The sequence below is a fragment of the Erpetoichthys calabaricus genome, chromosome 18, assembly GCF_900747795.2.
Source record: "Erpetoichthys calabaricus chromosome 18, fErpCal1.3, whole genome shotgun sequence".
Taxonomy (NCBI): Eukaryota; Metazoa; Chordata; class Cladistia; order Polypteriformes; family Polypteridae; genus Erpetoichthys; species Erpetoichthys calabaricus.
Window position 1 is genome coordinate 3,503,281 of NC_041411.2, and position 24,228 is coordinate 3,527,508.

Sequence of the window (24,228 nt, forward strand, 5' to 3'; positions counted from 1 at the left end):
TCCAGGGCACTACAATACTGCAGGTAAGTCACCATCTAGCATTCTAGAGGAGGCAGTGTCCCAGAGTAGCTGCGTTCCCCCATCCTTACACTCCGGGTTGAGCTGCCGGCTGTCCATCACAACGTGAAGATCAGAGGAGCTAATGAAGAGGTGGACGCTGTTCTAAAAAGCTCACATTTTAGTTCAAAGTAGCTTTATTCCTTCTACAGGTTCTGAATGGAGTGCAGGCCGAGCTGATGAACTTCGGACAAAGAGTGTGCAACGAGGTCGATGCCCTCGGCCGGCAGTGTGAGGAAAACCCCCCGCGGCTGCAGCAATACAACTCCTGGGGGCGCAGAGTGGACCATATTGTGACCTGTCCAGCCTGGGGGCAATTGAAGGACATTTCAGCTGAAGAGGGGCTGGTGGCCACAGGATATGAACGACGATACGGAGAGTGGAGGTAAATGCACCATGAAGATACATGCGGCCATTTTGTGAACGGTTCTTTTGCCTGCAGACATCAAACGCTCTAATGCTTTCTCCCATCTTGTCTGCTGTCATTCTATTCAGTTATGTGACAGAGGAAACATTTTTACTGAATTATTAAGTTTGTTTTTTTACTATACTAGCCACAATAACTGTCGAAGAGGGGTAATAGAATAATGGAAAAGTTTGCATGTCACTCACACCACAAGAGATACAACCTTTGAGTTCCCAGACTCCCAGTTTTCCAATGACTGGCTGTGCTTTGCCCGCAGTTTTAGTGGACTTGTGATGGCGCAGTTAGAGCTAATTATGGGTTGTATTGTTCCTTTATGTTTGAATTCACATATCTATGGTACGTACATCACATTAGATAAGAGCATCTGTGAATTAGCAGCCACAAAAGTGAAGGCAACACAGGTAATGTCTAAGGTGTTGGAACCTCCGATACTTGGATATCGAGGACTAGCAGGAGAGCAGAGGAACATTAGCAAAGACCTGGGAAAAAAGACGACCATCATTCTCCTTTTAGAGGACTTACGGCTTGGAAGTTACTTTGGTGGGCTACTTGAGGAGCCCCAGTCTGTTGTTGGTGCTTAACATTATGATGAAATCTAAAAGCTGCTCCATGTCAGGCTGAACGAGTCTAGTGTCGGTAGAAGAGTTGGTGCGGAGTCTCCCTGGCATTAACACAATGGGCAGTGTGATGCCTGTGAGGTGCAGAATTGAGAAAAGCCTCCCACCTGGGGGACAAGGTCCAAGTCCTACACACAAAAGCCCTGATGGACAGCAGTGGACTTGCTCTTTAATGTTTTGCTCTCTCCTCATTTAGCCTTTGAATTCTTTTGGTTCTGGACAGCTTTGAATTTCTGTCTAGAGCAGATCAGCATTTCTGAGACCTTCATCTTTCTTTATTTTCAGATATTGTATGATGGACACCAGTTGCTTTGGCTCATTTTGTATCTCATTATTGTTTGACAGCTAATTAAGGAAAAAGAAACAATTAAGGGGTCTGAGTCTTCAAGAGCAAGTCATTTAAAAATTAGTTCAAAAGAAGTTAATTAGCATCAGAAACAGGTCACTCATTCAGAAAAGGGTTAGAATGAAAACCTGCAGCCAGGGTGGTCCTCCAGGACTGGACTTGGTGACCCCTGCAGTAGAGCAACTTAGGGATGTGGTGGAACAGGAGATTCGCATCATGGATGTGCGGAGGACAAATCTGCAGCAACTGCGTGATGCCATCATGTCAATATGGAGCAATGAGGAAAGCTTCCAGCTCCTTGTTGCATATATGCCAAAAAGAATGATAGCAGTTCTGAGGGCAAAATAATAATAATTCTTTGCATTTATATAGTGCTTTTCTCACTACTCAAAGCGCTCAGCAATTGCAGGTTAAGGGCCCAACAGAGCAGAGTCCCTACTGGCATTTACGGGATTCGAACCAGCAACCTTCCGATTGCCAGTGCAGATCCCTAGCCTCCGAGTCACCACTTTGCCACAGGGGGACCCAACCCGGGACTAGCAAGGTGGACCTAATAAAGTAGCACCCCTCTTTGGTAGGCACATCACTTCCTATTTTCCAAACTTATTATGTTTCGAAACGCCTACCACATATAAGGGCTGCTAATATAATTCCTCACACAGCATGTTCAGGACCTCTACGGTGTGTTAAAAGAAAATCTTTTACAGACCAGTGCCAACTTTGTGGAGCAGCTGTACAACGCTTGGTTGGATGTTCACACATCAGGACACAAAGCCAACTGCATACCCATTTATTAATGTGATATCCCCTTTAACAAATTTACCACATCAAGCAATGCTTTGGTGTCATTTTGTTTCACATCCCAGAGACCCACAGATGTGTATGAGTGATTATGTCCGTTAATGGACTAGCAGACTGTTCGAGGACGGAGCCTGGGCTCCCACATAAAACTCTACTGCGATAAGCAGATTACGAAAATGAGTGCATACCATCCCAGCATAAACCTGTAGTAATTTGAAAAAGTGCTAAGAATGACCTCACCATCTCAATAAGCATTGTTAAATGTTATTTAAAAGTTTGAGACCACTGCATTAAAACAATGGGGTATCTGAAAACCAATTTTTTTTGTTTGTTGCAGCCGTCTTCTGCAGATTTCAAAGTTGTACCTGTTTGCACCCTCTGCTGGCCTCTTCACGTGCCCCTTGGCCATGACTGACGGAGCTGCAAAGGTCCTTGAGGTAGGTAGCAATGATTAAGATGCAGCTGAACCTGTCGTTAAACCCAGACTGTGGCAGACGGAGGTAAAACAGCGCCATAAGGGAAGGATGGTATGTATATATGGCATCTTTACAGAACAGCCTGATTTTACAAATGTGCAGGTGCCTTCATAGAGAGAGAGGGAGTGGTTAGGAGCGGGCGCTGATACAGCACAGGGACGCACCCACCACATGACAAACTACTTTAGGATCCCAGATTAGGACCCGAGTGCAGCCATGTGACAGGTGACACTTCAGCGCCACACTAGTTCAGATGGAATGGAACACTAGGAGTTTTTTTTTTTATGGTGGCTGGAGTGCCAATTCTGCCACCAATGCCCAGTTTTTTCCCTGCAGGTTGGAGGGCCTAGATGCAGGGCTGGGTTCAGATTAATGTCACACCCAGGATGTGCTTTCATAGGTAAATAAAGAAAAAATGACAATTTTTTTTTCTCAAATCCAAATTCAAGAAGCACCCCCCATCATATGCATTCAGGAGATCACATTTATTGATGCCTGCTGTGGACAGGTGCCCTATTTAGGGTTTGCTCCTGCCTTGCGCTCTTTGCTAGCCGGAATTGGCTCCACCAAGTGGTCTGGATTAGAAAATGACATGAAAATGTACCAATGCCCCATTTTCATCTCGGCTAGCTGTTTTCTACCCAAACATTTGAATGGCAGTCTCAAGCCTACTTAACCAACCCGCTTCAGGCTAGCAGCCCATCCGGAGTTCATTAGGCCAGAGACAGGAAACATCCCGGCAAGTTGCCCAGGGATTAGATGGGCCCACTTTCTCTCTTTCTCACAGTCACAAACTTTTCCATGGAGCCAATTTAAAATTACACATAACCTAATAAACATATCTACGATTGGCTGTAACTTATAATATCATAGTAGGGCTTACCTGATGTGAAGATGCTGCCTGCGGTAGACATTGCTGCAAAAGATAAAAGAACAATATTTGGCTAAAACAAATCATTCAAACCCCATTCAGGGCTCATTCACCATTAAAGGTGCTATGTAAAGTTTGTTCATCCGAAGCACACCCTCATCTTAAAATGGCATTTTTGTTTTAATATTAGTCGCTTGCTGCATCAGGACCTTTGGAAAAGCCATTTGAAAGACTCACTTCCCGGGATCAGAAGCAGTTTTGGACATCAGGCCAGTGGATGACTGAACGGAAAGGAGGTTCTGATGTCGGTAGGTTTTATGGGCAGCCGTCAAAAGGTCATGTAGCAGTTGTTTTTATGACATATGAAACCAATGCACTGGAATTCTTAGTTCCCTAAATAGTAACACACCCTGTAACATGTGAATTTCCCCTTGGGATTAATAAAGTATCTGTCTATCTATCTGTCTACCCAAAATTTCAAAAGAATATGAGAAACATCTGTTGTTTAATATGGAGTACAGGTAGTCCCCGAGTAAAGGACATCCGACATACAACGGGGCTGCAGCTGCTCCTTCATCTGTTTGGGGGACGCGACACAGACTCCTCAGTAACTGCCACCCCGTCATCTCTGGCCTGGGGACGCTGCAAGCGGTTGATGAATGTGTCGGTGGGGGCTGCACCTCATTCATTCTCAGTGGGCGGCTGGGTGCGCGGCAAGCGCTAATGTGCAGGACGGAGGCTTGATGGGGCGGAGGGGGGCATTTCACTGCCTGCCCGTCCACCACACAGCCTTGCAGTGTCCTTTGAACGGCTGTTCGTTTTCGGTGGGTGGTTGGTGATGCTGCAAGCGGTGACCCAGTTGTGGCTGAACGGAGGATATTGAGGGTGAATGGGGCGGCGGGGGGCAGTATTGTAGTGTGCCTTTGGTGGCTGCCTGTTGAATGGGGGCAGTGGTGGGCGATTCACTACCCGCCTTTGGCTGCACCCTGTTCGCTCTCGGTGGACGGACGCTGCAGGCAGCATACTGTAGTGGAGGTGACTGTGTGGTGGGTGGGTGGTGAAGTACCCCTCGGCGCCCCCATTCATTCTCAATAGCAAGCCTGCTTGTACTGTTACGTACATAGCAGGAAGTTGTCTCTCGTTCAGTACGCCAGACGTGCTGGCGAGGGGTGCCATCCTGCTGTGATAGATAGTACAGTGCTGCGCAGAAGAGCTCATCTTAACCTTTAGTCTTCATCCTTCAACAGTGTCTCTGAAACACAAATCTGATGCAAGTGCTGGTGCTACAGTAAAGAAGAGAAAAACCATCACCATTGAAAATAAAGTAGAAATAATAAAAAGGTCAGAGAGAGGTGACACTCCACCATTCATTGGCAGAGCACTTGGTTACAGTTGGTCAACAATAGCATTTATTAAAATAAAGTACCTGTTCCAACTTACAACTGAAGAACAAACCTACAGTCCCTATCTCGTATGTAACCCGGGGACTTCCTGTATTGATTTTATTGGACTCTCTTAACACGTTGGTGTATTCCAATCAGAACATGACATACAGGTCAAATTCCGTTACAACGAAGTGCCAGGGACCTCAAAATATTTTGTTGTAATGAGATTCTATATTTGTCGCTGTAGTGCTCGACTTAACTTGCATCCAGAGGTTTGCAATCATTTCACATTAGTTTTCAACTCCTCCTGTCTACAAGTTATGCTGACGAGAATGTTTCTCAGCATTTCCTTGCGATAATACTTCAGGGTGCGAATGATGCCCGAATCCAATGGCTAAAGCACTGCCGTCCAATTGGGTGGGAGGAATTCAAATCGAACGTTATCTAAATGTGGAAGCGTGCTGTTGGCAGTACAGTTATCAATCAGAAGCAGAATCTTTCTATTCTTCTTCTTCATATTGTGAGGTTTCTGAAGCGCGATTGCCGCGTCTGTCGAAGCTTGTTTGTCCGTTACTGGGGCAGGGCAACCGCAGGCTCACAGCGCCGCAGCAGAGGGCCGTGGAAGAAAATCCGAAAACATTGCGGTCGTGCTATAAGTCAAGTTAGTGGCCAAGTAGTACTGTTCCCTGCCTTTGTAATGTTCCTTGCATCACACATCACACTCCAAGATCTTTTTGGAGTGCTGTGAGCCTGCTGTTGACCCAGCAACGGCTAAACAGTCTTCCACAGACATGGTGATCGCTCTTCGGGACACTTGTCGGCATGTTGTCCAGTGACTATGCTTTTTCTTAAATGACTGCCGCACTAATTGGAATGTTTCTTGAACGAGCATCTGCCATTTCTATAGGAGGGTGACTGTAGCCGCCGGAGTATAAAGGCGAGTTCAAGCATAGGTAAAACGCATGCCGAAAGAAATCTCTCAGTCCAAAAGTTCGTTTTAAAATATTTAGTAAAAATGCAGAGCAAATAATCCACACAAGAACAAAGAAAAAAGTTATTACACACTGTGAGGGATGGCCGACCAAATATTCCGGTCCACACCTCCAGGCCGCCATATGGAGCCTCCCAGCAGCATGGAAGGTCCCCAAATTCCAGCAGGGCATTATGGACATTGTAGTTTTTATAAACAACCCTGCTGGATACCATGGGGACCACCAGGAGCCGCTGTAGGGAAGCTTACAGAGTGCTACATGCCCTATAACCCAGAAGTGCGTCATGATCACATGACCAGAAGGAACAACGTGCTTCCGGGTTGAAGAAAAGGACTTTTAATCTGACCCGGAAGTGATGAGGACTTATGGATGGTTGGGCTGGAACCACTTCCGGGTCAGGGGATATAAAAGGACTGTGGGAAAGCCCAGACACTGAGCTGAGTTGGGAGGAAGGGTGGCTAAGTGTCTGGGAGAGGAGGAGTGTGTATTATTGTTGATTAATTACAGAATTGGTACTGTATTTGAATGAGTAGTGTGGAGTGGAGGGTGCTTAGTGCACATATTTATAATAAAAAGAATAATAATTGTACTTTTACCTGGTGTTTGGAGTGGTACCTGAGGGTTCAAGGGAGCGATAGCGCCCCCTACTGCTACACACATGTAGAATAAAAGGCAAAAAAAAGGAAAAATGTATCTTTTCTAAACTTAGTTTTTCTCGTAAAACTTGTTGTTTCTATACTTAAATAATAATAATTCTTTGCACTTATATACCACTTTTCTCACTACTGAAAGCGCTCAGCAATTGCAGGTTAAGGGCCTTGCTTAAGGGCCCAACAGAGCAGAGTCCCTTTTTGGCATTTACGGAATTCGAACCGGCAACCTTCCGCTTGCCAGATCCCTAGCCTCAGAGCCACCACTCCGCCTTTAAAGATTCTTAACTTCTTCCTTTGTAGGCTTTAAACATACGGCGCAGCACTTACAATTACGTGTTTTGTCCTACATGTTACTTGACACACAAAAACATGCACACAAGGTATGCAATGCTCAAAAGGCCTGGTTTAAAACCTTGCGCCCTCTACACCTTACACATGGCAAGGCTGATCACTAACTGAGAAAATTAGAGAAATTGGAAATAGCTAGAATATACCAATTCAATTCAACTTATGGGGGGTTTTAGGAACCACTGAAAACTACCGAAAACAAACACAGCAAAAAAAAAAAAAAAAAAAAAAAAAAAAAGTTTGAGGAAAGAGAAAAATATACAATGTTTGTGTTCAGGGATCATTGTGCACAACAGAGCTGCAACCACAAAACTGACTGCTCTGTGGATGATTCATTCAGGCATTTCACTTTGTTGTAATGAAAGTATCTGCTGAATGTGTTTCATAGTAACGAGATTTCTATACACTCTGTCATATGGGGGAAACTGTCAGGACCGTAAAAATACTTTGTTGTAATGAAAATTTGGTTGTAAAGGAATTAAACCTGCAGTTCAAGTCACTCTGACATTACGCTCTCTTCTGGGCTCGGGTCACTTAAACCAAATTAAATTTGACTTTGTGTTATTCTTCATAGCTGGAGGAACAGAGACAGTAGCCAAAGTGCAGCCAGATGGCACCTACCGACTGTATGGATACAAATGGTTTACATCTTCCACCAACTCAGAAATGGCACTGACCCTTGGAAGGGTGGTGGACAGCCAAGGCCTTACCACAGAGGTAACCTAATTTTAGGTGATCTGTTTTTTTTTTTGTTTTTTTTTCCAGTTTAGGACCCATTCTTCCTGGAGATCCCTGTGGGTACTCCTGCCACGTGATCAAGGATGTGACTTGGTTAATTAACAATTCCAAACAGACCCTGTTTTAGTGTTTGTGCGCGAGTGGGTCCCACTTTGTGAGTGGACTGTCACCCTGTTGAGAAGCTGGCACTTGCCTAATAGGGTGCACCTCCCACAATCCTGGCATAGCTTAAGTGGTATTAGAATGTACGTTTTTATGCATGGTTTAGTACCTTCACTATTTTGGCAAACACAACAAAGGCTGCAGTACAAGAAGACCCCCCCCCCCACCCCACCCCACCTGCTATCTCTCTCTGTGACTGTGAAGCCTGGAATTTGTGTCCAGCTGTCTCTGTGAGGAAGACTTGATGTGAGCAGGAGCAACGCCCTCAGAAATGCTTTACCACGGCCAGGGACGCATTCACAACATTATTTTACCTAAATATTTGTACAAGGCTTGCACAATAACGTTATTTGACTCTTTGACCTTCATGCCGGGAGGGTTAGGGTTTCAAATCCAGTCAAAACAAAAAGTCAAAGCAAACTTTATTGTCATCTCAACCATATACAAATATACAGAGAGACGAAATTACGAAGCTCAGGGTCCACAGTGTGACAACATGAAGTGCAAATAAAAAATTAAAATTAAATTAAACATAGCCCTTAGCCATTAAGCCACACTGCCCGTTATATTTATTTTTAACCGAGCAAGTAGGTCTCACTCTGAAAGAACAGAACTAACAAACTAACATTTAGTGTCACAAATTCAGGCAAACTCATTAGGGTTTTATCTTTGTACCCAACAGATGTATAGCTACTACGTTGACACGGTTATCGGCACTGGGATTTACTTGCATCTTTAAAAGGCTTGATGCGCAAAGCATACAATTATTCAATTATATATAAAGCGGATCGCTCTCGTTTAAAATTGTCAAAAAGGTTTCCAGGCCAAGATCCAACCAGCAAACGTTGCAATCAAGCTCCAGCCTCACTAAGCCACATGTGCTTAGTGTCCACCAAATTAACATCATTCAGGACCAAAATCTTTAAATGCCTTTCAGACAGCTTGGGGGTCCCAATCCCTCCTAATCCACTAACAACTGTGTGTTTGGTGAGCTCACAGAGGGGCTTACAGTGGAGAAGGACAAACAAACTGTGATGGCCTTTACTACACCACTGGTACTGTCAACGCTGAAGTCGAAAAACAACGGGAAAAACACCAATTTAAAATAAAAAGCAATTTTTTTATTCTTGGTGAGTTAAAAAGACTGAGAGACTGCCCCCCAGCTCAGTCAACTGATTTGGGTTCAGACAGATTGCCCTAAAAGAAAAGATTTTCTGTATTTTATCATCTAGCTTGTTCATTAGACAAAGAGAGAAGAAAAAGAAGCATAGCAGTTCATTTCGAGGCCATACCTACATTGCCGTAAGTTATGGTTACATCCTGATTTATTACATACAGGAGTATCCCAAAATAAAGAGCCACCAGGCACTCGCATTCCTAAGGAATACGCCCTTCTCGGTGTACACACACACAAGACCAATTTAAGCAGTTTCTTATAGTTCATTACATTAGTTGTAAAGAGATTACATTCTTCTAGTTTTAATATCTTCATTACATTATAATTGTTTGGTTAGATGAATAATCCTTATTAATTCATAAGTGATATGTTTTCTTATATTTTTAAACAAGAGTAAAGAAACAATCACATTAATTTATAATATCACAGGGTGTTCTGTTAGTATCAAGAGGTCAGCATTTTCACATAAAAGAATTAAGTTAATCATATAATTCTGTGCACAAGCTTAATTCTTTTTCTACCTAAATGAAGAACAAATTCATATAGAAATAATAAATCATATAGCTCTCTGCAGCATGATTAATACAAAATACAGTCATTGGTATTTGTGAGTTAAATACTTAAAATCATCTGCGGTGCCTGTGTAGAGTTTATTATGTCATATTAGTGTTAAATTATGATTCAAACAACAATCCAGTTTTGCACAGTAGTAAAATGATTAGCGCTTTGTTTATGTTTGCATAACATTTTTCAAATTATGTTCCTCAGGGCAGCAAAGGGTTATCCCTGTTCTACCTTCCGGTTCGCGATGAAGATGGAAATCTGAACAATCTTGAGGTTCAAAGACTCAAGGACAAGCTTGGCACGAGGCAGGTGCCCACAGCCGAACTGCTGCTGGACGGTACAAAAGCATACTTGGTAAGATGAAAAGCAGTTCTGCATCCACATAACACAATAAATTAAGTGTGTCTGCTGTGCTTATAATCTAAACGTGCATCCACGGCTGTACCTTTTAGAATATTTCTGATGTTTCTTTATAAATAAGCCAGTGTAGTAATTCATGGTGGCACAATGGAAAAATCTGCTCCCTCTCACAGGAAGGAGACCAGGGTGTGCATCCTGAGTCCTCACTGTGTGGAGTTTGCATTGTGGTGGAACCAGGGGCGTCAGCAAGCCCCAAACAAGAAGACACTCAGAGTCCCGGGTTCAAATATAGTTGTGTTTATTATACCACAATACTCAAAAGTCACACAAAGCACATATTTCTCTCTCTTTTCACCACAGTTCTCTCACCACCGTGCTTCCCTCCTCCAGTCGAGTGTTGCCTCTCTTCCTCCCAGCTCCCATTATAACAGAGAGCTTGTCTCCCTGCAGCGCTCTCTTGCGGCACCCAGTGACCCCAACAGGGCTCCTCTGCCAGACTACATCTCCTGGCATGCCCTGCTTGCTTCCAATTGGCCACTGATATCTGGGGCTGCTGCCATCTAGCATGCTGGGGGAGGAAAACTCCCCCCAGCTTCAGTGAATTGTCCATGCACCCACTTTCTGGTCCTTCTTTCTGGGTGTCATCCGCTTCTCCTCCCTGGCCGGAATGCCTGTCTGCCTACTAGGAGCCGGGTAAGGAATCATCCCCTCTTGTTGCTGGGATGCCCATCTAGCTCACGTGGCATCTGCAGCATGTTCTCTGCGTGGGTTTCCTCCCACACTCCAAAGACATACAGGTTAGGTGAACTGGCAGTCCTGAATTGGCCGTGGTGTGTGTGTTTGTTAATAATAATAAATCATTACATTTATATAGCGCTTTTCTCAGTACTCAAAGCGCTATCCACACAGGGAGGAACCAGGAAGCGAACCCACAGTCTCCTTACTATTCCTGCCTTGTGCTCTGTGCTACCTGGGATAGGCTCCAGCAGACCTCCACGACCCTGTTCAGGACTAAGCGGGTTAGAAAATGGCTGATTTGACAGTATAGTAAGGGAGTGGGTGGACATTTTGCTAATTTCAATTGTAAGAGAGCCAAAAAGAAAATCTCCGATGGAATATTTACAGCACAGGAATGGCAAAGCTAGACAAGACGCCTCTTGGCCACACGATTGGCTGTAGGCGCTGGGCACTGTTCATTGGTGTAAAATCTGACAGTACTGTCCGTTTTAAAACAGTTTGTTTAGAATAGAAGAAGTTTAAAGATAATTCACTCCAACATATTTTGTCTGTTTATATTCATTTAAGATGAGTTCTGGGATCCCCAAGCTTCTGTTTACGAGAGCAATGCTAGGCCACGAATTTCATAGATCTGCAATGAAGCTGATGTCTAGTATTGGTGTAGGTTCGTCTTAAACAAACAGCTGGTATCCCCTGGAGAAGATATGAAGACCCAAGTAATGGTTCTCTCTTTTGTCATTATTTACTTGTCCCAGTACAGGGTGGCAAGAAGGTACAGCGGTGTGGTCTCATGGATTGAGGGTTTGCCGTTTAAATCCTTTGTCTGATTGCTGTCCAAGTGGACTTTGCATGTTCTCCCGGTGTCTGTGTGGGTTTTCCTCCCACATCCCTGGAGATCTGGTGATTGTTCTAATTGAGGATATTGAATTGGCCATGTTTAAGTGTGATTGTGTGCCCCCTGCTGTCTCCTTTACTGGTCCCTACCTTGGCCTGATGCTCCTGAGACAGACTAAAGCCCCTCACTACCCCAAACTGGGTGTTAAGGAAAAGGAACGTTATTCTCTTGGATTCCCTTTTATATTGGTGGGCAAGTTAATGTTGTAAATACCTCAATGGTTAGCCTCGATTTACATGTTTATCCCATGACATCCACTATCCCTCACCTTTCAAGCACACAAGTCAAATTGAGCAGTATGGCCAAGGCTGGTGACCATATCTTCAAATCAGAACAAGCAAAAATAAACCTTTACAGGGGGGCCAAGGGGCTTCACAAATCCAACAAAGCATTACAGGCTGGTGCCCTCAGTTTCCAAACTATCTCACCAGGGCCCAGTGAGATGCCTACTGGATTTCTTCCAGCTGTCCCTCAAGGATACCCCTGAATGGCCTGCACAAATCCAACAGAGCGGTAGAGGCTGGCGACCTCGCGCTTTCTAAATCTTAGTGAGGGGCGTTAGAAGATGGCTACGTCATCCTTACCCCTGAAAGGGCCACACAAATCAAAACGGAGCAATAGAGGCTGGCAACCTCAGTTTCAAAACATTACCAAGGTTCCGAAGCTGGCATGAGAGTGTTACAGTACTTATGGTCACGTTTTCAGAACGTTCAAGGGATTATTTACGACTCTGTGTTCCTCATGCAAACTTTTATCTTAGTGTTTACTTGACTGCCCCATTTCTAAGCTTTAGCGTCACTGGCCATTGCGACTTTGCAAACAGCCTCGTGATTAACTTTGGTGCTCAAAATGACTTTCCTTGTTTTTAATACATGACAGTACTATGACGACTGGACTGTTGCTACACTCACTCCTCTCTCTGCAGATCTCAAAGGAAGGAAGGGGTGTGGCATCCATTTCTGACATGCTGACCATAACCCGCATTCACAATGCCATCTGTGCGGCTTCAGGCATGAGGAGGTAAGCTACATGAATATCCCATTTTCATTTTTAGTTCTTGTTTATAAGGAAAAGGATCCATAAACATAAATGTGATGCGTTACTTTAGGCAAGAGATGTAGTGAGAGGACAAGCGCCACTTTTAGCATTCTTCCTTTATGGGGTACTGCAGGCAACTCTAGGGTGCCCTCCTCCTTGAGGTGTTTGCAGTTTAGCCAGTACTTAAAGGAATACTCCACCCGAAAATGATATGACGTCACTAACCAAATGTCATTGGGAGTGGTGGATAAATTCCCATGTTTTCATGCAGAATGGAGAGAAAGAAGCTCAAGCGACTTTTTGACTTGACTCCGTCATTCATTGACCTTCATTTCAAAGAGACCTTCCCATGAGTCTTTAGGTTTTCAATTTATATGTCTACGCTGATAATTCAGAATATTTCTATTTAACACTATTTTAGAGTAAGCGACTTGATAAAAGACTTATGGATTATGAAAGATGAGTAATGTGAGATTTTCATTGTTTGCCATTGTACAGTGCTGGTCACTATTGACTTCTGTTGTGTCCATTCTGCATGAAAATAGGTCAGGACGAAACAGCTTGGGATCCTAGTTGGTAACCCCCCCAGGCAGATGTGTGGTCCAGTCCCACCCATCTATCTGCCACAGTCAGGTGTTACGTGCGCGTCCCCTTGGCCTGGTCCAGCCACTGGGGTCCTACGAGTTGGATCACCCTCGGGTAATGGCACCACGTAACTGATGCTCCCTCACAATGCAGGTCATGTGCCTCATTCGGGACTCCGTGAGCAACACAAAGTCAAACCAGCAGGACCCAAGGATTCTCTAAAGAGACACCAAAGGAGTCCAGTCTTTGTCTCAGGGCATAAACACATTTAGAAAAAGAAAGGAAAAAGAAGCGTGGTAGTCATTTTTTGTACCCTGTATTCTCTGTGCGCCCTTTATATCTACACTCATCCAGAGAATACCGGACATTGTGTCCAACTGTGTTCACACCAGCTGGTAGATGAATGCAGTAAACTAAAAATGGAGCCCTTGCGTGACTTTATCGAAGTGATTTCTGTGCATTCATTGAATTCTGGTTCTCCTGCAGGATCATTCACTTGGGGCGAGAGTATGCCACAAAGCGGTTTGTGTTTGGAAAGTACCTTAAAGACCACCCTCTCCACATGCAGACTCTGGCCAGAATGGAGGTACGGTGCTCAAGGTTTGGCAGTAGAGGCTTTGTGGTTTGTTATTCGGTAATTAAAAATTGTAAATTCTGTCCAAGGCTGAAGGCAAAGGTAATGGACAAGGTGGAATTAGTGACCTGCTCTAAAATGCAGGGTTTATTTATATGTTTATATGCCCAGTGGGGCCTGGCTGGCTGGGTGGTCTCAGAACCCCTGCAGATTTTTTTTTCTCTCCAGCCCTCTGGAGTTTTTTTTTTGTTTTGTTCGTTTTTTCTGTCCTCCTGGCCACCTTTAATTTATTCTTTGTTATTTAGTACTGCCTAAATCTTATCTTTATATTTTTCTTTCTTTATCTTCTAAAGCACTTTGAGCAACACCATTTGTATGAAAACCTGCGATAGAAATAAATGTTATTGTTGTTGTATAGTGCATGTTACGGGCAAAACCCGAAGTTCGGCCATTTCACATTTTGGCCGAGAGGTGTGGCCAAAGTCCAAATGACTAGAAATGACCAGCGTATATGCGACTTTGGCCGGCCATTTCGCGAAGTGGCGAGAACTCCCTGGCCAAAATTCGCCAAGGCTACACTCGATGCAATTGCACTACTTGGTCAGAAAGATCAGAGAAACAGAGAATAGAGGTTCATTTTATAAACTCTTGAATTTACATAACCGTGTCAAACAATGCATCTGTTACGGCCAAAACCCCAAGTTCGGCCAGTTCCCAAATTGGCTGGCCAAATGTGAATTGCTGATGCAAGACTGTCCACGGGGGTCTTGTTCAGAAAGCGGATGCCACTTGATGTCTTCCCCTAGCCCAAACGCTAACCTTAAGGTCAATAAATGATGTTACGTCACTATTTTAGGGTTAAAATGATAACAAATGTAAAACCTACTTATATACCTAATCTTAATTATTATGAAACAACCAAGTGGCGTCCGCTTTCTGAACAAGAACTGCCAGGCTACACTCGATGCAATTGCACTACTAAGTGTGCAACAAATCGCTGCTTGTGCCTTTTTTTTTCCGACTTTGGCCAATTGCCCCATGCTATTTCGCAAACTAGCTGGCCAAATCCCGAAATCAAGGAAAAATCGGACATTAGCCAGTCAATTTACAGCGACATTGGCCATTTCTCGCTTTGGCCGTAACATATTTAATTTTGGTTAAAGTTGAAAAAACTTATTGACCGTGAGAAATACATACGCCTCACCAGACTGGCAGTGGCAGCAGTTTTCCTAATCGGTCTCCTTTGATTTTAAGCTTTACCCCTTTATTCCAGTAGTGGTGTTTTAGTGATTTCGTTTTTATTCAGGTTTTGTTCTTCCTGCCTACTTGATCCCTTCACACTTTCTTTCTTAGGTGGAGACGCGGGGTGCATTCTTACTGGTAATGGAACTCGCTCGGCTTCTGGGACGGGAGGAGACGGGCTCTGCCACTGAGCTGGAGCGGCACCTGCTGCGCCTTCTCACACCCATTGCTAAACTCTATACAGGCAAACAGGTAAGCGGGTCACGGGAACTCTGGGATGTTACATTTGTCTCTTTCAATTCAGGCAGGCTAATAAAGTTGGACCTTCAAGTATTCAAGGGCTGTGCAGGTTAAGATCTAACAGGACATCAACAAAGTTTTAACACACAGTAAAAAATGAGATTATGGGATGCATATGGGATGCATCAGTTGTGTATTAGCAGCTAAGCGAGGTTCACTTTTGTCGGAGGTTTTGTTTTGCCGATGTGCTCGCCTCGCTTGTGTATTAAGGGCTAAGCGAGGTTCTCTTTTCTCGGCGGTTTCACTTTTGGCGACAGGGTCGGTTTCTTTGAGCTTCATGCTGTAGCCTTGGACTTCCGGGCTGGACAGACAGACACACATACACAATTCCATGCGTAGACGTTTATATAGTTATGCTAGGGGGCTTCACTGCCTGCTCGCTTCGCTCGCCCACCCCCATTTTGTTTAACCGGATATACAATTTTAAGAGATTGCTATTTTCATGGGAATTGTTACATACTGTATGCATTATTTTCATTTTTACTTTAAAACTTTAGTAACAATATTTGGAATTAACGGTTCGTCAATATCGCATTGAATTTTGATTCTGTGTTTGGACTTTCATCGTGACAACGCAACGTAGAACTGCCTGTAAGTAAATATTGTTTCTTTCTCTCTAATAAATAAAACGACTTTCTCTAATGTTTGTCCATGCTCTTTGTTCTTTGCTTTGTCGTTGACGTGTCATCTAGAACATATAAAATTATTGTCCTGATAAAATTTATAAGAGCTGAGAGCGCAGGAAGTGTGTCTGATAAAAGCATTCACACGACTGAGAGGTTAGATGACCGCGGTCTTGTTTGTAAATAGTATGGCATGACTTGAAAGAATCTCACGTTAAAAGTCTCTGTCTCACGGGACTTCATACCGCGCCAACATTTTTGAAATCTTTTCATTCTCACTGGCAACACGAATTAGACAATTTGCAAGTCTCCGACTTAAAGTTTAAATCCGAACAATCTCTTTTCGCTGTTCCATTATTTCACCGAGTGATAATTTCCGTTTGTTTGCGCTAATGCGATCTTGACTATCAATTTTTTGAGACTTTCAAATTTTCATACTTCCATTGTCTCTAACCTGCCCTGCATGCGTACCGCGCCAACATTTTTGAATTCTTTACGACGTTCTACTTTGTCATCCACTCTATGTCCTTTATTTACGGCCCCGGGCGTGGACTCGTCTCGCGGGACGTGTAAGTGTCTCTCTGAGAAAAATCACATCTCGTTTTTATAATAGAGATATTCTGGTTCTGCTTATACCTTTGAGTTGAGCCACCACCCTTGAAATCTCTGTAAATATAACGACCGTCCATTCTGGTTCTTTACAGGACATCTGCTGCCTTGTGTGCCTGAACAGGTTTCTGACATTTATTAACGACCGTCCATTTTGGTTCTTTCTAGGACATCTGCTGACTTCATATCATCTTTTGTTGTTCACTTGACCCTTTTCTGGTTTCCTGATGTGCCTGAACAGGTTTCTGACATTTATTAACCCTTTATGCTATTTCTTTAAGATGAATGCTATGCTACCCTCAAATTATTCTTCCACACTTTCATATACTGCGTTCCTTTCAAGAAGACAGAAGAGGCTAGAAAACGAGGAGGCGGGTAACCTAAGCAGTTTGTTTTTGATGTCAGGGTCCATAGAATAAAAATTCTACCCTTTGGAATTGTGAATATTACAGCTTTCAGCTCCTGGGGCACCGCAAGTGACCTCAACTGAAATACAGAATGGCACCACCGTCCAGAGAGGTTGAAACTGGCATCTGTCTTTATAGATTTCGTAAAGCATTCCACTGTACTGAGCTGTAAATTACTTTTGTAGGCAATTGCTGTGATTTCTGAGGGTCTGGAGTGCTTTGGGGGCCAGGGCTACATGGAGGACACTGGATTGCCATCCATGCTGAGAGATGCACAGGTGAGGCCACAATGCTGGCAGATTATTTTATCTTGAAGAGGTTTTTATCCTATTTTGTATGGGGATGCATGCTCGGGATGAAAGAAAAAATGTGTTCATATATAAAACCAAATAACAGTTATTAGACTCTACATCAGGGGTCCTCAATCACGCTCCTGGAGGGCCGCAGCTTTTCCTTCCAGCCAGTTTCCTAATTAGAAGACGGTCCTTGCTGATAATGAAACTTTGTATTTAACTATTTGGCTCGTTAGTGCGTTCATTCATCCAACAGAAATGTGAATTGCACCTGTCACATGGCCACACTCGGGTCCTAATCTGGATCCTGAGTTGGTTTGTCGTGTGGTGGGTGCGTCAATGCGCTCTGTCAGCGCCTGCTCCCAACTGTAGAGTTTCCTTCTCTGAGGACGTTATCCATGTGTGGACCAGAACAGATTTAAACTTAACGCTCCTTCCAATTCCCCTCTCATTTATTTATTTTTAACACAGGTACCTGATGGTGCACATGCATGGGTTTAAAAAGAAGCCCGTTAGCTGGAGAGCTGCAGGTTTATTGGTTTACCTGCATTTCATTTTTAAGTAATGTCTGGGTAATTAGGCAGAGTGGTGGCTCTGCGGCTAGGGAGCTACACTGACGACTCGAAAGACTCGAGGAATGAACTAATCAATTCTCTTTCCGGCTCAGACTGCATAGGTTAAGCTTATGGGGCTGTCACGTGACGAACGAACGACTCGAAAAACCCGAAGACTCGAAAAAACTATAGAAAGTTGCGCAAATGCGCATGCGCGACTGAACGACTCACTCCCACGAGACGACTCGTTCTTCCCGAGTCACATTAAAGATTCGTTCAAAATGAACGAATCGTTCAGGAACGACCCATCACTAGGATGTGCTCCAGGTGCCTCCTAACAATCTTCCGCCGGCACTCCCCAGTGTGGTGGAAGTGCCAGCTGCACACCCGGAAGCACTCCGGGTGTCTCTGGTCTTCTTCCCCCCACCAGCACTTATGGGTGTGGTGGAAGTGCTGAGGGCCAGGGCTCCTGAGGCATTGGGGCGCCCCCTGGCGGTGACCACTGGCCCCTACAGGGATGAGGATGGAGTGGTGGCTCGGAGGCTAGGGATCTGCACTGGCAATCGGAAGGTTGCCGGTTCAAATCCCATAAATGCCAATAGGGACTCTGCTCTGTTGGGCCCTTAACCTGCAATTGCTGAGCGCTTTGAGTAGTGAGAAAAGCGCTATATAAATGCAAAAAATTATTATTATTAAACAGGCGACAATTAAAAATTAAATGCAGCTGCTAAAAACTAAAATAGGCAGTTAAGGGTTCTGCATTGTAACGGGCCAGACAGCTAAAATCCCAAGAGCTGTATTGCTTTAGCATTAAATAAATGGGTTCAAATTAAGAAAATGGTTCAAGTGAAAACCTGCAGCCCTCCAGAACTGTAATTGAGGACCTCTGATCAACAGCGTAACTAAAATTTGTCTTTGACGAATGAAAGCGCAAATACGGCCTACAGTTAAATACCCAGTTTCATTACCAGCAAGGGCTGAGTTCTAATTGGGGAAACTGGCTAGAATTAAACCTGCAGCCGCTGCGGCCCTCCAGGACCGAGAATGAGGACCCCTGCTCTACGTAATGGTTGACATCATAACTTGACAACTCCTTGCCAAACTACACACTCCACCAGAAACGGAGGCCATGGAAGCAAGGTTATTATTGTTAATAAAAGTTTTAACTAAAACAACGTAAAAAGGATTAAATAACAATAAAACTGTGAAAAATGAAAACTACACCAAAATGACAAGCGGCACACTTGTGACAACGTGTCACTTCTGTGGTGAAGACAAACCAACGGCCTGTGTCGCTCCTTTATCAATGACTGGCTACGCATTTTGTGGTCGTGCAGCGTAAAGAACATTTGATGGTTGTTGGCCAGAAAGTGGGCACCCAAGAACAGAGTAGTGGAACATGAAAGACCTGTCAGGGTGTCCCCCAGCAAGCGGGCAGGCGATGTCGGCGCTAGGGTTTGTGGAATTCGATTAAAGGGACACTCCACCAAAAAGGAAAACAATTGTTAATTCGGTTTAATGCTGCATGGCATGTGAAGCGACCCCGATAGCCCATGATGACCAAGAAAACTTGTAATCTCTCGTTTTTTTTATTTTTTTGGAGAATGGTGACAAAGTTCCTGACACGGTGGGCTTGTGTTCTGTCTCAAAGGGGACAGAGAACGACTTTAAGGAAAGGACCAGGAGAAAAAGTTGGTGCCACCAAGACCAAACCATAAAGCCGTTAATTAAAACTCTGAGGTTCAGGTGAGAAATCTCAAATGATTTAAAACCGTATGCAACATTCTAAATACTAATGCGCTGATGACGACGGGGGTTGTGCACTCCTGGAGGATCATGGGATGGCATGCTCCAGCAGCGGCCATGCTGCAACTCTAAAAGTTAAGAAATGCAAGGAGAGGTTTGAACGGAACTTAATAGAAAATAAATGACAACAGAAATTACATTTTCTGAGATAACGGAAAGAGGAGTCGGTGCAAACATCATCGGAAAATTAAATAAAAATTCAACCATAATGCCAACCATGACGGCTTCGAAGAGAGCCAATGCTGAACAAACTGCTGACGATCTCAAAACATCCATGAAACAAAAGTTAGTGTACTTGTCAGGTTTGTAGTAGGCTGCTCACAACTTCCAAAACTCGTGTATTTTAGTAAAATATTGTTAAAGAAACCACTCCTAGAAAATCGTCTCGGGAACGACTGGGAAGCGCATTCAAACAGAACTGAGCTCTGGAATTGAAACATTCAATAGATTTCAGTAACCTTCCACAAGTGAAGCTTGTGCTGTTAGCATAGCTTCGAACATTGTGCACCACCGACGATTCACACCGCGAGCCATCTCACTTCGCAGATGTGCACTGCGGTAACGGCCGGGGGCCAGCCGCCAACTTGTGACGTCTGGAACACAATGGCAGAGAAGACAGGCGGTCTCTTACTAGCCTGAGCTACACGGAGAGCTCCTGGCCTTGGCTGAACAGATACTGCAAGTGGAGCACTTCCTGATGACGTCAGCTGAACGGTCTACTCGGCCCACGCCAACCTATGTAGCACTGCGCCACACTCCCATGCTGGGTGCAAGACAGCAACAACATCTGGTTTGGGTTCAGTAGGATTGAGAATGCCATTTTATATGATGATGATGATGTTCTTCTTCTTCTCCCTTTGTGTGTTTGTATCACCCACACATTTGTATTAACGTGTAGTGAGTGGAACTCGCCAAGTTCGTTTTTGGATTGATCTGCTGTTGTACCCTAAGTGTGACACACACAGGTCCCGTCCACCTTACTTCTTGAGAAGAATCTAAACAGATGAAGGCCGAATCACATTAGCTAGTAGTGTCACTTACCCACCAATGACGCGTTTCTTCCTCAATGCAGTCTTCTCTTGCGACGTCTTCCTCAGCCTGCTAACCCAGTGGGAAAGAAAGAGTCAGGCTCCCCACACCAGGTACCATGTGCAGACTTAGTCACGTCAGTCAAATTTAAGATATGAAAGGAATTTAACAGCAAAGTAACATTTATTATGCACAGATTAAAGCCAGCCGACAACGCCATTTCAGTTTGCAGGTTTGCACTGTGGTAACCGCCAGTGGCAGATAGCGAATCCTACAACACGTGGATGACAATGGCAGTCCGTTATTTGCCTTGAACTAATACCGAGTACTCATGACCTTGCCTTGGCCGAGCAGACATGGCTTTTCAGCGTGGCGAGCAGATCGTTTCCTGGTGATGTAGGCCGAGCAGTCTTGCAGAGCGCCACACAATGTGAATTTCCCCTTGGGGATTAATAAAGTCTCTTATCTATGTACTACGAATGGCCTAAGCAGGCTTAGAAAATGGGTGCGCGGATATTCTCTTTTTAAAAATGAAGTGCAGAAAAAGAAACAGAATGTGGTGGTGCTACCCTTTGGGCTTTTTCTATAGGTGCTGAGTATCTGGGAAGGCACAACCAACATCTTATCTCTCGATGTCCTTCGTTCCCTGGTGAAAAGTCAAGGACAAGTGCTGCAGGCCTACTTCACGGATGTCAAGGTAAGCAGGATGCTCCGTTACAGCAGACATTTGAGGGGTAACAGATGGGGTGGCATACACTGTATCAACAGAGAGGCATGAGAAGATAATAACTGAGGAGAACGTGGGCTTTCATTGCCACAATACGAAAGATGAAGAAGGGAAAAGGTCATGAGATTGGTTTACTGCTGAGGAGAAGCAATGCTTTGTTTTTGAGTGTAGACATGTTATGTGTGGCCAATAACAAGATGATCAGAACATAATATCCTCAGACCTGCCGATTTACAAACAAGGTGTCCGGACTCTGATCTGGCAATATTGGGTGGGCGTGGATTGGGATCATTAGGATTTGAGAGTGCTATTTTACATGATGATGATGATGATGCTGCTGTTGTTCTTCGCCCTTTTTATTAGTATTGTCGTGTAGTGAGTGGAACTCGCCAAGTTCATTTTTGGGTTAGCCGTACTGTAAGTGTAACACACACTCACCCCGTCCACCTAAGTGACGACTGCACGGCCCATCACTCCTCAGTCCTCCATGGGGAGACTTGTTCGCTTTGCTGTGACCAATGCACGGCTGTATATATCGGATACATTCTAGACCTGAATGGTGACACCCCCTAAGTTCTTGAGAGTAATCTAGACAGATGAAGACTGATACACATCGATTAATGCCGCTTACCCAACAATGATGCGTTACTTCCTCAGTGTTGTCTTCTGTTCAAAAAATGCTTTAGTTGCCTCACATTTTTATGCAATCGTTTTGTTCACCCCACTGAATTAAAGCTGAAAGTCTGCACTTCAACTGCATCTGAGTTGTTTAATTTAAAATTCATTGTGGTAACGTACAGAACCAAAATGAAAAAAAAGTTGTCTCTTGTCAAAATATTTATGGACCTAACTGTATGTACTTTTCTCCAGAGCCATCTGAAAGATCTGGAGACTGCCAATTGCTCTCTGCTAGTGTGTGTGTGTGTGTTTGTGTGTGTGTGTGTGGTGCTACAGCCTGGTGTCGTCTGATATTAAATACAGATTGGCATTCTCTAACTCAGTGGTTCTCAATCTGTGGGGCAGGCCCCCCTAGGGGGGTACGAAGTAACAAACAGGGGGGTGCGAAGATGTGAAAAAAAGAAAACAAGAATCGAAAATATGAAAAATACATCTATTGAAACCAAAACAAATTAACGAACTACACTCTGATACTAGAAAAATAAATATAGAGTTATATAGTAGATTGACAGGCGGATCGGTGCGGCGTCCACAGTAATGCGGGCTCTGCATCGGTCTGTCGTGGTGAAAAAGGAGCTGAGGCAAAGCTCTCAATTTACCAGTCGATCTATGTTTCTACCCTCACCTATGGTCATGAGCTATGGGTAGTGACCGAAAGAACGAGATCGCGAAATCAAGCAGCTGAAATGAGTTTCCTCCGCAGGGTGTCTGGGCTTTCCCTTAAAGATAGGGTGAGAAGCTAAGTCAGAGTAGAGCCGCTGCTCCTCCGCATCGAGAGGAGTCAGATGAGGTGGCTCGGGCATCTGATCAGGATGCCTCCTGGACGCCTCCCTGGTGAGGTGTCCCAGGCACGTCCAACCGGGAGGAGGCCCCGGGGAAGACCCAGGACACGCTGGAGGGACTATGTCTCCCGGCTGGCCTGGGAACGCCTTGGGATTCTCCCGGAAGAGCTAGAAGAAGTGGCCGGGGAGAGGGAAGTCTGGGCATCTCTGCTCAAGCTGCTGCCCCCGCGACCCGACCTCGGATAAGCGGAAGAGGATGGATGGATGGAGTTAGACAGTCGATAAAAGTAGGTATAATAAAATATGTATCTATGATATATCATTAATTAAAAAAGAACAAATTGGTATTAGTGGGCTCCTTTCAAAAAAATGTTAGGGGGGCGCGATTAAAACTGGTATAAAAACTCGTGTTGCAATTACTTAAAGGTTGAGAAACGCTGCTCTCTAACGAACGCCTTGCTAGTGTATCTACTCGCGTGTCGCATTCTTAGCTTCTCACTTTTTTCAAAGACTTCTCTTTTTATTCCCCAGAATAAGCTGGAGGTGGCATCCCAGAATCCAGCGCTGGCCGTTCCCGTGGGGGCTTTGAGCGGCTCACTTCAGAGACTGAAGCAGTTTATACAGATCTCCATGGAACGCGGTCCCGATTTTATGGAGCTCTCGGCACGCGACTTTTCCTACAGCCTGGCCCGCATTTACATGGGTAAGAAGGAACACACGCTTGTTAATGCGCTCATACAGGTGGCGTAGCCCGACAGAGGAGCATCACGTTTAGATCTTAATTCCCATACAGCAGCAGCCATATTAAGCCACAGCCAGTGATAGCAGATGTTGTTTTAAAGGTCTGTGAGGACTGAGCCACACACACACACACACACACACACACACTGATTTCCTTAATTTTCCTCCTCTACTCCACAGTTCAAAATTACAAATCACACGATTCAATCACACAAATGCAGACTTTCCTTTAAGGGTATCTGCATACGTTTTGGTCTCCGCATGGCCCCCCCACATTTCAGACCCGACGTCAGTTGCACACTGAATTCTGAGATGTACAGAAACATCTGCAATCCACCAGAGAGACAGGAGGGCCAGATTACGGTTTGCGAAAAAAGGGCCTGCAGCATTCTGGGAAAAAAAGGTCTCGAGGGCCGACGAGACAAAGACGAACCTCATCAGAGTGACGACAAGGGAACTCCCCGAGATCCAAAGCAGACCACCTCACCTGTTAAACATGGGGGATTGGGCATGAGTGGCTGGCACACTTCTCTTCACTGACGATGGACCGGCTGACAGCGTGGCACATTGAATTCTGAGGTGTTCAGTCGTTCCAGTAGATGCCTCCAAACTCACGGGACGGCACTCATCCTC

General features: G+C 44.5%; 1 protein-coding gene across 2 annotated transcripts in view; it reads left to right on the forward strand.

Annotated features, from left to right (window-relative positions):
- The window catches only part of LOC114669158 (acyl-CoA dehydrogenase family member 11-like), a 42,781-nt gene that overhangs the window by 14,621 nt on the left and 3,932 nt on the right, over positions 1 to 24,228 (forward strand). For both annotated transcript variants that reach the window (XM_028825299.2, XM_051921039.1), the window contains exons 3-13: positions 210 to 442; positions 2,586 to 2,685; positions 3,786 to 3,903; positions 7,548 to 7,690; positions 9,819 to 9,968; positions 12,533 to 12,627; positions 13,717 to 13,816; positions 15,158 to 15,298; positions 17,171 to 17,263; positions 21,257 to 21,364; positions 23,386 to 23,557. In XM_028825299.2, coding sequence (XP_028681132.1) covers positions 210 to 442; positions 2,586 to 2,685; positions 3,786 to 3,903; positions 7,548 to 7,690; positions 9,819 to 9,968; positions 12,533 to 12,627; positions 13,717 to 13,816; positions 15,158 to 15,298; positions 17,171 to 17,263; positions 21,257 to 21,364; positions 23,386 to 23,557 — 1,453 coding nt within the window. The remainder of the gene's footprint in view (positions 1 to 209; positions 443 to 2,585; positions 2,686 to 3,785; positions 3,904 to 7,547; positions 7,691 to 9,818; positions 9,969 to 12,532; positions 12,628 to 13,716; positions 13,817 to 15,157; positions 15,299 to 17,170; positions 17,264 to 21,256; positions 21,365 to 23,385; positions 23,558 to 24,228) is intronic.